Source organism: Oncorhynchus mykiss, chromosome 9 (genome assembly GCF_057628025.1).
Source record: "Oncorhynchus mykiss isolate SJ-2025 chromosome 9, ASM5762802v1, whole genome shotgun sequence".
Classification (NCBI taxonomy): domain Eukaryota; kingdom Metazoa; phylum Chordata; class Actinopteri; order Salmoniformes; family Salmonidae; genus Oncorhynchus; species Oncorhynchus mykiss.
The window spans coordinates 6,484,129-6,497,092 of record NC_143030.1 but is presented as its reverse complement, the minus strand read 5'-3'; the positions used below and the strand labels follow the sequence as shown (position 1 = coordinate 6,497,092).

At 48.8% G+C, this 12,964-nt stretch overlaps 1 protein-coding gene across 1 annotated transcript in view; it reads right to left on the bottom strand.

Moving 5' to 3' along the window:
• LOC110532888 (broad substrate specificity ATP-binding cassette transporter ABCG2) overlaps positions 1-12,964 on the bottom strand; it is a 46,876-nt gene extending 33,912 nt beyond the window's left edge. Inside the window, exons 1-2 of the mRNA XM_090185712.1 lie at positions 12,493-12,964; positions 12,083-12,319 (exon numbers count right to left, since the gene is read on the bottom strand). Of these exons, the coding sequence (XP_090041838.1) occupies positions 12,083-12,282 (200 nt within the window). The 5' untranslated portion in view covers positions 12,283-12,319; positions 12,493-12,964. The remainder of the gene's footprint in view (positions 1-12,082; positions 12,320-12,492) is intronic.

Below are 12,964 nucleotides of genomic sequence, written 5' to 3'. Positions count from 1 at the left end.
ATCCAATTGTTAAGTAGCTACTATCTTGTCTCATCGCTACAACTCCCGTACGGGCTCGGGGTAGACGAAGGTTGAAAGTCACGTGTCCTCCGATACACAACCCAACCAAGCTGCACTGCTTCTTTAACACAGCGCGCATCCAACCCGGAAGCCAGCCGCACCAATGCGTCGGAGGAAACACCGTGCACCTGGCGACCTTGGTTAGCGCGCACTGCGCCCGGCACGCCACAGAAATCTCTGGTGCGCGATGAGACAAGGATTTCCCTACCGGCCAAGCCCTCCCTAACCCGGACGACGCTGGGCCAATTGTGCGTCGACCCACGGACCTCCCGGTCGCGGCCGGTTACCACAGAGCCTGGGCGCGAACCCAGAACCCGGGAGGCCCTATTTTTTATTCTGTACAGGCTTCCTTCTTTTCACTCTGTCGTTTAGGTAAGTATTGTGGAGTAACTACAATGTTGTTGATCCATCCTCAGTTTTCTACCAATCACAGCCATTAAATACTCTTACACAAATGCTTGTGTAGCCATGGTTGAAAAGCATATTTTGAAAATCTGAGATGACAGTGTTGTTAACAAAAGGCTAAGCTTGTGAGCCAATATATTTATTTCATTTCATTTGCGATTTTCATGAATAGTTAACGTTGTGTTATGGTAATGAGCTTGAGGCTATGATTACGCTCCCGGATACGGGATTGCTCGACGCTAGAGGTTAACTAGGCAAGTCAGTTAAGAACAAATTATTATTTACAACGACGGCCTACCGAGGAACAGTGGGGTTAACTACCTTGTTCAGGGGAACAGTGGGTTAACTGCCTTGTTCAGGGGAACAGTGGGGTTAACTGCCTTGTTCAGGGGAACAGTGGGTTAACTGCCTTGTTCAGGGGAACAGTGGGTTAACTGTCTTGTTCAGGGGAACAGTGGGTTAACTGCCTTGTTCAGGGGAACAGTGGGTTAACTGCCTTGTTCAGGGGAACAGTGGGGTTAACTGCCTTGTTCAGGGGAACAGTGGGTTAACTGCCTTGTTCAGGGGAACAGTGGGTTAACTGCCTTGTTCAGGGGAACAGTGGGTTAACTGCCTTGTTCAGGGGAACAGTGGGTTAACTGCCTTGTTCAGGGGAACAGTGGGTTAACTGCCTTGTTCAGGGGAACAGTGGGTTAACTGCCTTGTTCAGGGGAACAGTGGGTTAACTGCCTTGTTCAGGGGTACAGTGGGTTAACTGCCTTGTTCAGGGGAACAGTGGGTTAACTGCCTTGTTCAGGGGAACAGTGGGTTAACTGCCTTGTTCAGGGGAACAGTGGGTTAACTGCCTTGTTCAGGGGAACAGTGGGGTTAACTGCCTTGTTCAGGGGAACAGTGGGGTTAACTGCCTTGTTCAGGGGAACAGTGGGTTAACTGCCTTGTTCAGGGGAACAGTGGGGTCAACTGCCTTGTTCAGGGGAACAGTGGGTTAACTGCCTTGTTCAGGGGAACAGTGGGTTAACTGCCTTGTTCAGGGGAACAGTGGGGTTAACTGCCTTGTTCAGGAGCAGAACGACAGATTTTTACCTGGTCACCTCTGGGATTTGATCTGGCAACCTTTTGGTTACTGGCCCAACGCTCTAAACCACTAGGCTACCTGCCTCCTCTAATCACTAGGCTACCTGCCTCCTCTAATCACTAGGCTACCTGACTCCTCTAACCACTAGGCTACCTGCCTACTCTAACCACTAACCTGCCTCCTCCAACCAATAGGCTACCTACCTCCTCTAACCACTAGGCTACCTGCCTCCTCTAACCACTAGGCTACCTGCCTCCTCTAACAATTTTACTACCTGCCTCCTCTAACCACTAGGCTACCTGCCTCCTCTAACCACTAGGCTACCTGCCTCCTCTAACCACTAGGCTACCTGCCTCCTCTAACTACTAGGCTACCTGCCTCCTCTAACCACTAGGCTACCTGCATCCTCTAACCAATAGGCTACCTGCCTCCTCTAACCACTGGGCTACCTGCCTCCTCTAACCACTAGGCTACCTGCCTCCTCTAACCACTAGGCTACCTGCCTCCTCTAACCACTAGGCTACCTGCCTCCTCTAACCACTAGGCTACCTGCCTCCTCTAACCACTAGGCTACCTGCCTCCTCTAACCACTAGGCTACCTGCCTCCTCTAACCACTGGGCTACCTGCCTCCTCTAACCATTAGGCTACCTGCCTCCTCTAACCACTAGGCTACCTGCCTCCTCTAACCACTAGGCTACCTGCCTCCTCTAACCACTAGGCTACCTGCCTCCTCTAACCACTAGGCTACCTGCCTCCTCTAATCACTAGGCTACCTGCCTCCTCTAACCACTGGGCTACCTGCCTCCTCTAACCACTAGGCTACCTGCCTCCTCTAACCACTAGGCTACCTGCCTCCTCTAACCAATAGGTTACCTGCATCCTCTAACCACTAGGCTACCTGCCTCCTCTAACCACTAGGCTACCTGCCTCCTCTAACCACTAGGCTACCTGCCTCCTCTAACCACTAGGCTACCTGCCTCCTCTAACCACTGGGCTACCTGCCTCTAACCACTAGGCTACCTGCCTCCTCTAACCACTAGGCTACCTGCCTCCTCTAACCATTAGGCTACCTGCCTCCTCTAACCACTAGGCTACCTGCCTCCTCTAACTACTAGGCTACCTGCCTCCTCTAACCACTAGGCTACCTGCCTCCTCTAACCACTAGGCTACCTGCCTCCTCTAACCACTAGGCTACCTGCCTCCTCTAACCACTAGGCTACCTGCCTCCTCTAACCACTAGGCTACCTGCCTCTAACCACTAACCTGCCTCCTCCAACCAATAGCCTACCTACCTCCTCTAACCACTAGGCTACCTGCCTCCTCTAACCACTAGGCTACCTGCCTCCTCTAACAATTTTACTACCTGCCTCCTCTAACCACTAGGCTACCTGCCTCCTCTAACCACTAGGCTACCTGCCTCCTCTAACCACTAGGCTACCTGCCTCCTCTAACTACTAGGCTACCTGCCTCCTCTAACCACTAGGCTACCTGCATCCTCTAACCAATAGGCTACCTGCCTCCTCTAACCACTGGGCTACCTGCCTCCTCTAACCACTAGGCTACCTGCCTCCTCTAACCACTAGGCTACCTGCCTCCTCTAACCACTAGGCTACCTGCCTCCTCTAACCACTAGGCTACCTGCCTCCTCTAACCACTAGGCTACCTGCCTCCTCTAACCACTAGGCTACCTGCCTCCTCTAACCACTGGGCTACCTGCCTCCTCTAACCATTAGGCTACCTGCCTCCTCTAACCACTAGGCTACCTGCCTCCTCTAACCACTAGGCTACCTGCCTCCTCTAACCACTAGGCTACCTGCCTCCTCTAATCACTAGGCTACCTGCCTCCTCTAACCACTAGGCTACCTGCCTCCTCTAACCAATAGGCTACCTGCATCCTCTAACCACAAGGCTACCTGCCTCCTCTAACCACTAGGCTACCTGCCTCCTCTAACCACTAGGCTACCTGACTCCTCTAACCACTAGGCTACCTGCCTCCTCTAACCACTAGACTACCTCCCTCCTCTAACCACTAGGCTACCTGCCTCCTCTAATCACTAGGCTACCTGCTCCTCTAACCACTTGGCTACCTGCCTCCTCTAATCACTAGGCTACCTGCCTCCTCTAACCACTAGGCTACCTGCCTCCTCTAATCACTAGGCTACCTGCCTCCTCTAACCACTGGGCTACCTGCCTCCTCTAACCACTAGGCTACCTGCCTCCTCTAACCAATAGGTTACCTGCATCCTCTAACCACTAGGCTACCTGCCTCCTCTAACCACTAGGCTACCTGCCTCCTCTAACCACTAGGCTACCTGCCTCCTCTAACCACTAGGCTACCTGCCTCCTCTAACCACTGGGCTACCTGCCTCTAACACCTAGGCTACCTGCCTCCTCTAACCACTAGGCTACCTGCCTCCTCTAACCATTAGGCTACCTGCCTCCTCTAACCACTAGGCTACCTGCCTCCTCTAACCACTAGGCTACCTGCCTCCTCTAACCACTAGGCTACCTGCCTCCTCTAACCACTAGGCTACCTGCCTCCTCTAACCACTAGGCTACCTGCCTCCTCTAACCACTAGGCTACCTGCCTCCTCTAACCACTAGGCTACCTGCCTCCTCTAACCACTAGGCTACCTGCCTCCTCTAACCACTAGGCTACCTGCCTCCTCTAACCACTGGGCTACCTGCCTCCTCTAACCATTAGGCTACCTGCCTCCTCTAACCACTAGGCTACCTGCCTCCTCTAACCACTAGGCTACCTGCCTCCTCTAACCATTAGGCTACCTGCCTCCTCTAACCACTAGGCTACCTGCCTCCTCTAACCACTAGGCTACCTGCCTCCTCTAACCACTAGGCTACCTGCCTCCTCTAACCACTAGACTACCTGTCTCCTCTAACCACCAGACTACCTGCCTCCTCTAACCACTAGACTACCTGCCTCCTCTAACCACTAGGCTACCTGCCTCCTCTAACCACTAGGCTACCTGCCTCCTCTAACCACTAGGCTACCTGCCTCCTCTAACCACTAGACTAAATGTCTCCTCTAACCACTAGGCTACCTGCCTCCTCTAACCACTAGGCTACCTGCCTCCTCTAACCACTAGGCTACCTGCCTCCTCTAATCACTAGGCTACCTGCCTCCTCTAACCACTAGGCTACCTGCCTCCTCTAACCACTAGGCTACCTGCCTCCTCTAACCACTAGGCTACCTGCCTCCTCTAACCACTAGGCTACCTGCCTCCTCTAACCACTAGGCTACCTGCCTCCTCTAACCACTAGGCTACCTGTCTCCTCTAACCACCAGACTACCTGCCTCCTCTAACCACTAGACTACCTGCCTCCTCTAACCACTAGGCTACCTGCCTCCTCTAACCACTAGGCTACCTGCCTCCTCTAACCACTAGGCTACCTGCCTCCTCTAACCACTAGACTAAATGTCTCCTCTAACCACTAGGCTACCTGCCTCCTCTAACCACTAGGCTACCTGCCTCCTCTAACCACTAGGCTACCTGCCTCCTCTAACCACTAGGCTACCTGCCTCCTCTAACCACTAGGCTACCTGCCTCCTCTAACCACTAGGCTACCTGCCTCCTCTAACCACTAGGCTACCTGCCTCCTCTAATCACTAGGCTACCTGCCTCCTCTAACCACTTGGCTACCTGCCTCCTCTAATCACTAGGCTACCTGCCTCCTCTAACCACTTGGCTACCTGCCTCCTCTAATCACTAGGCTACCTGCCTCCTCTAACCACTAGGCTACCTGCCTCCTCTAACCACTAGGCTACCTGCCTCCTCTAACCACTAGGCCCCCTGCCTCCTCTAACCACTAGGCTACCTGCCTCCTCTAACCACTAGGCTACCTGCCTCCTCTAACCACTAGGCTACCTGCCTCCTCTAACCACTAGGCTACCTGCCTCCTCTAACCACTAGGCTACCTGCCTCCTCTAACCACTAGGCTACCTGCCTCCTCTAACCACTGGGCTACCTGCCTCCTCTAACCACTAGGCTACCTGCCTCCTCTAACCACTAGGCTACCTGCCTCCTCTAACCACTGGGCTACCTGCCTCCTCTAACCACTAGGCTACCTGCCTCCTCTAACCACTAGACTACCTGCCTCCTCTAACCACTAGGCTACCTGCCTCCTCTAACCACTAGGCTACCTGCCTCCTCTAACCACTAGACTCCCTGCCTCCTCTAACCACTAGGCTACCTGCCTCCTCTAACCACTAGGCTACCTGCCTCCTCTAACCACTAGGCTACCTGCCTCCTCTAACCACTAGGCTACCTGCCTCCTCTAACCACTAGGCTACCTGCCTCCTCTAATCACTAGGCTACCTGCCTCCTCTAACCACTTGGCTACCTGCCTCCTCTAATCACTAGGCTACCTGCCTCCTCTAACCACTTGGCTACCTGCCTCCTCTAATCACTAGGCTACCTGCCTCCTCTAACCACTAGGCTACCTGCCTCCTCTAACCACTAGGCTACCTGCCTCCTCTAACCACTAGGCCCCCTGCCTCCTCTAACCACTAGGCTACCTGCCTCCTCTAACCACTAGGCTACCTGCCTCCTCTAACCACTAGGCTACCTGCCTCCTCTAACCACTAGGCTACCTGCCTCCTCTAACCACTAGGCTACCTGCCTCCTCTAACCACTAGGCTACCTGCCTCCTCTAACCACTGGGCTACCTGCCTCCTCTAACCACTAGGCTACCTGCCTCCTCTAACCACTAGGCTACCTGCCTCCTCTAACCACTGGGCTACCTGCCTCCTCTAACCACTAGGCTACCTGCCTCCTCTAACCACTAGACTACCTGCCTCCTCTAACCACTAGGCTACCTGCCTCCTCTAACCACTAGGCTACCTGCCTCCTCTAACCACTAGACTACCTGCCTCCTCTAACCACTAGGCTACCTGCCTCCTCTAACCACTAGGCTACCTGCCTCCTCTAACCACTAGGCTACCTGCCTCCTCTAACCACTAGGCTACCTGCCTCCTCTAACCACTAGGCTACCTGCCTCCTCTAACCACTAGGCTACCTGCCTCCTCTAACCACTAGGCTACCTGCCTCCTCTAACCACTAGGCTACCTGCCTCCTCTAACCACTAGGCTACCTGCCTCCTCTAACCACTGGGCTACCTGCCTCCTCTAACCACTAGGCTACCTGCCTCCTCTAACCACTAGGCTACCTGCCTCCTCTAACCACTGGGCTACCTGCCTCCTCTAACCACTAGGCTACCTGCCTCCTCTAACCACTAGACTACCTGCCTCCTCTAACCACTAGGCTACCTGCCTCCTCTAACCACTAGGCTACCTGCCTCCTCTAACCACTAGACTACCTGCCTCCTCTAACCACTAGGCTACCTGCCTCCTCTAACCACTAGGCTACCTGCCTCCTCTAACCACTAGGCTACCTGCCTCCTCTAACCACTAGGCTACCTGCCTCCTCTAACCACTAGGCTACCTGCCTCCTCTAACCACTAGGCTACCTGCCTCCTCTAACCACTAGGCTACCTGCCTCCTCTAACCACTAGGCTACCTGCCTCCTCTAACCACTAGGCTACCTGCCTCCTCTAACCACTAGGCTACCTGCCTCCTCTAACCACTAGACTACCTGCCTCCTCTAACCACTAGGCTACCTGCCTCCTCTAACCACTAGGCTACCTGCCTCCTCTAACCACTAGGCTACCTGCCTCCTCTAACCACCAGGCTACCTGCCTCCTCTAACCACTAGGCTACCTGCCTCCTCTAACCACTAGACTACCTGCCTCCTCTAACCACTAGGCTACCTGCCTCCTCTAACCACTAGGCTACCTGCCTCCTCTAACCACTAGGCTACCTGCCTCCTCTAACCACTAGGCTACCTGCCTCCTCTAACCACTAGACTACCTGCCTCCTCTAACCACTAGGCTACCTGCCTCCTCTAACCACTAGGCTACCTGCCTCCTCTAACCACCAGGCTACCTGCCTCCTCTAACCACTAGGCTACCTGCCTCCTCTAACCACTAGGCTACCTGCCTCCTCTAACCACTAGGCTACCTGCCTCTAACCACTAGGCTACCTGCCTCCTCTAACCACTAGGCTACCTGCCTCTAACCACTAGGCTACCTGCCTCCTCTAACCACTAGGCTACCTGCCTCCTCTAACCACTAGGCTACCTGCCTCCTCTAACCACTAGACTACCTGCCTCCTTTAACCACTAGACTACCTGCCTCCTTTAACCACTAGACTACCTGCCTCCTCTAACCACTAGGCTACCTGCCTCCTCTAACCACTAGGCTACCTGCCTCCTCTAACCACTAGGCTACCTGCCTCCTCTAACCACTAGGCTACCTGCCTCCTCTAACCACTAGGCCCCCTGCCTCCTCTAACCACTAGGCTACCTGCCTCCTCTAACCACTAGGCTACCTGCCTCCTCTAACCACTAGGCTACCTGCCTCCTCTAACCACTAGGCTACCTGCCTCCTCTAACCACTAGGCTACCTGGTACTCGCGACATTGGAATCATTTTACGATTTCAATGGCATTAATAAAAATTAATTTCACAATATCATTTTAAGCACGTGATGGTGAATATGTACCCAAAAATATTTACACCAAGTGTGAGGTTTTATTTTTCATTCACACTGAAAATATTGAGGAGGATCAGGTAAGTGGATCAAATATCTACATTTCACTATCAAATCCTGTTACTAGTATGCAAATCAGACAGATTTCAGCACGGAATTTAACATCTAGCCCATTCTCCTCCCCCTCGGTTGTGACACTACAGGCTGTAATTAAAAAGACACAAAGAAACACACACGCACACAGACACACACACACACACACACATTTACAGTATATGGTACAAAAAGCTTACTGAGATGATACACTGGCTGTATGACAGATGTGCTGATGTGTTTTATTGGTTTATTTCACCTTTATTTAACCAGGTAGACCAGATCACCTTTATTTAACCAGGTAGACCAGATCACCTTTATTTAACCAGGTAGACCAGATCACCTTTATTTAACCAGGTAGACCAGATCACCTTTATTTAACCAGGTAGGCCCGATCACCTTTATTTAACCAGGTAGACCAGATCACCTTTATTTAACCAGGTAGACCAAATCTCCTGTATTTAACCAGGTAGACCAGATCACCTTTATTTAACCAGGTAGACCAGATCACCTTTATTTAACCAGGTAGACCAGTTCACCTTTATTTAACCAGGTAGGCCAGATCACCTTTATTTAACCAGGTAGACCAGATCACCTTTATTTAACCAGGTAGACCAGATCACCTTTATTTAACCAGGTAGACCAGATCACCTTTATTTAACCAGGTAGACCAGATCACCTTTATTTAACCAGGTAGACCAGTTCACCTTTATTTAACCAGGTAGGCCAGTTCACCTTTATTTAACCAGGTAGACCAGATCACCTTTATTTAACCAGGTAGACCAGATCACCTTTATTTAACCAGGTAGACCAGATCACCTTTATTTAACCAGGTAGACCAGATCACCTTTATTTAACCAGGTAGACCAGATCACCTTTATTTAACCAGGTAGACCAGATCACCTTTATTTAACCAGGTAGACCAGATCACCTTTATTTAACCAGGTAGACCAGATCACCTTTATTTAACCAGGTAGACCAGATCACCTTTATTTAACCAGGTAGGCCCGATCACCTTTATTTAACCAGGTAGACCAGATCACCTTTATTTAACCAGGTAGACCAAATCTCCTGTATTTAACCAGGTAGACCAGATCACCTTTATTTAACCAGTTAGACCAGATCACCTTTATTTAACCAGGTAGACCAGATCACCTTTATTTAACCAGGTAGATCAGATCACCTTTATTTAACCAGGTAGACCAGATCACATTTATTTAACCAGGTAGACCAAATCACCTTTATTTAACCAGGTAGACCAGATCACCTTTATTTAACCAGGTAGACCAGATCACCTTTATTTAACCAGGTAGACCAGATCACCTTTATTTAACCAGGTAGACCAGATCACCTTTATTTAACCAGGTAGACCAGATCACCTTTATTTAACCAGGTAGGCCCGATCACCTTTATTTAACCAGGTAGACCAGATCACCTTTATTTAACCAGGTAGACCAAATCTCCTGTATTTAACCAGGTAGACCAGATCACCTTTATTTAACCAGTTAGACCAGATCACCTTTATTTAACCAGGTAGACCAGATCACCTTTATTTAACCAGGTAGATCAGATCACCTTTATTTAACCAGGTAGACCAGATCACATTTATTTAACCAGGTAGACCAAATCACCTTTATTTAACCAGGTAGACCAGATCACCTTTATTTAACTAGGTAGACCAGATCACCTTTATTTAACCAGGTAGACCAGATCACTTTTATTTAACCAGGTAGACCAGATCACCTTTATTTAACAAGGTAGACCAGATCACCTTTATTTAACCAGGTAGACCAGATCACCTTTATTTAACCAGGTAGACCAGATCACCTTTATTTAACCAGGTAGACCAGATCACCTTTATTTAACCAGGTAGACCAGATCACCTTTATTTAACCAGGTAGACCAGATCACCTTTATTTAACAAGGTAGACCAGATCACCTTTATTTAACCAGGTAGACCAGATCACCTTTATTTAACCAGGTAGACCAGATCACCTTTATTTAACCAGGTAGACCAGATCACCTTTATTTAACCAGGTAGACCAGATCACCTTTATTTAACCAGGTAGGCCAGATCAACTTTATTTAACCAGGTAGGCCAGATCACCTTTATTTAACCAGGTAGACCCAATCACCTTTATTTAACCAGGTATGCCAGATTGAGAACAAGTTCTCAATTTACAACTGCGACCTGGAGCCAGTGGGTTTGGCGACGGATATGTAGTGAAGGCCAGCCAACGAGAGCGTACAGGTTGCAGTGGTGGGTAGTATATGGGGCTTTGGTGACAACACGGATGGCACTGTGATAGACTGCATCCAATTTGCTGAGTAGAGTGTTGGAGGCTATTTTGTAAATGACATCGCTGAAGTCAAGGATCTTTAGGATAGTCAGTTTTATGAGGGTATGTTTGGCAGCATGAGTGAAGGATGCTTTGTTGTGAAATAGGAAGCCAATTCTATATTTAATTTTTGGATTTGTGATGCTTAATGTGAGTCTGGAAGGAGAGTTTACAGTCTAACCAGACACCTAGGTATTTGTAGTTGTCCACATATTTTAGGGCAGAACCGTCCAGAGTAGTGATGCTAGTCGGGCGGGAGGGTGCGGGCAGCAATCGGTTGAAGAGCATGCACTTAGTTTTACGAGTATTTAAAAGCAGTTGGAGGCCACGGAAGGGGAGTTGTATGGGGCTGAAGCTCGTTTGGAGGTTTGTTATCACAGTGTCCAAAGAAGGGCCAGATGTATACAAAATTGTGTCGTCTGCGTAGAGGTGATCAGGGAATCACCCGCAGCAAGAGCGACATCATTGATGTACACAAAGAAAAGAGTTGGCCCGATAGTTGAGCCCTGTGGCACCCCATAGAGACTTCCACAGGGCCGTCATAAAAACAGAGTGACACACACACACACACACACACACACAGAGTTAACACACACACAAATGGCTAGTTAGCTACCTAGCCATTTGATTTGCAACCGCCCTCAAAACACAATTTCAAACAGCAGAATTCAATCTTATAAATCCTTAAGGATATAATATTATAAAGGCAGAAGATAATTAACTTATTGGCTTATTTGACGTGTTAAATAGTGTTATTTTATGCATCAATTAGTGTTATTTGAAATGTATCTTTTTGACACGCAAATACCTACCCAAACAAGGTTCAATAGAAGACAGTTCAAAACAATTTTTCAAAGTCAGAGCGTTTTTTTTCCCTTCTTCTTCCGAGTTCCCAGTCGTCTTGAACACGGAAATAAAGGGAAACCAATAGTATCGATTCATGTAAAAAAATATATATCTTTTTTTTTTTTAAACACACATTTGGAGTTAGGTTTTCATCCGACTGTAATTGAAGTGATTTGGTCAAATGTAACAGAGTAATAAGTCCTTCAGAAATTACCGGATTAAGAGTACAGCCCACAGAGAGTAACTAGAAAAGTAGCCTACTAGTTAGTCCCAAAAAAATTCAGAAGGGCAAAAGTCGGACAGATTTGAGCCGACTCTGGCATATAAGTGGCTGTAACCACTGGGCCACACAAGTACCGAACCTATTGTGAATTTATTCTGATTATTGTTTGCCTTGAACCTATAATAAAACAAGTGATTTTAAAAAAAACTAATTTTTCTTTAACGAACATACATCTACCCCTTTTAGATATTGTCTATTTATCAGTGTACATAGGTCACTTCAACTGAAACACATTGGACCTGCTGTCTGTTACGACAAACACCGCTGCCCCCTGGTGGCTGATTCTAAATATTAAAAAAAATAAATTAAAATCCTTCTGCGGGATTATGTTCTTCCTGCGACGAAATGGGTCGTATTAAGAGCCGACACATGTATAAGACTGATTATATCTCAACAACAGCGTCTAGTCGACTTACTTCAGATCTATGAGAATGTCTTTGGTGGTGGTCTTCCTCTTGATACACAGACAGCCGCTCCTCTGCGTCACCTTATAGTGGATGTTATGGAAACTAACGGTTGAACCTTGAGGGGACTTGGCGGTACCGGTAGACTCAAGAGACCCGTTAGTCCCTCGGTCCTCCATCACCAGGATGTGGCTGTTGTACTTCTCCGACATTCTGAAGGTCCTGTCAGAAATGAGACAGCGAGGTAGCCTGTGGGAATAATTATATCACGTAAACATTGCCTATTGCTCTCTACCGTTCCCATCTGAAAGTTAAACAACTGTAGCATCTATTCACATTCATTAACTATCGTTAACAAACACAACAAAATAGTCAGTCGCCAAATAATTTGTCTATCAAAATATCACCTTTGTGTCACTTACCCTGCGACTGGAAACGGAGAGTTGAACGCTGAACTACCGAGTCGACCAATGTAATCCGAATTCTCCTTGCAGTGGACTGTGGTGTGGATTGTTTCAAATGTCCAGTTTTAATGTCACGTGCACAAGTACAGCGAAATGCCTTTTCTTGCGAGCTCTAAAGCCGTGTTGTGTAACCAAGTTTGAGAGCTATATAAATGAATGTGTTGGTGTGTCTTCAGCAGATTTATAGTGTTTACAGCCCTGCCCTGCTGTTAGAGAGTTTACAAGGTAAAACACCAAAGTAATGCATGCAGAGCAGAACTAGGAAGATTCACGCTAATTATCAAAATGCAGAAAATACCTGTTAAATTCTACAACCACAATAAGGGAAGCGATTCTCAAACCTTACGTAACAAATCCTTCACCTACAGAGAGAGGAACCTGGAGAAGAGTCCCCTAAGCAAGCTGGTCCTGGGGCTCTGTTTACAAACAC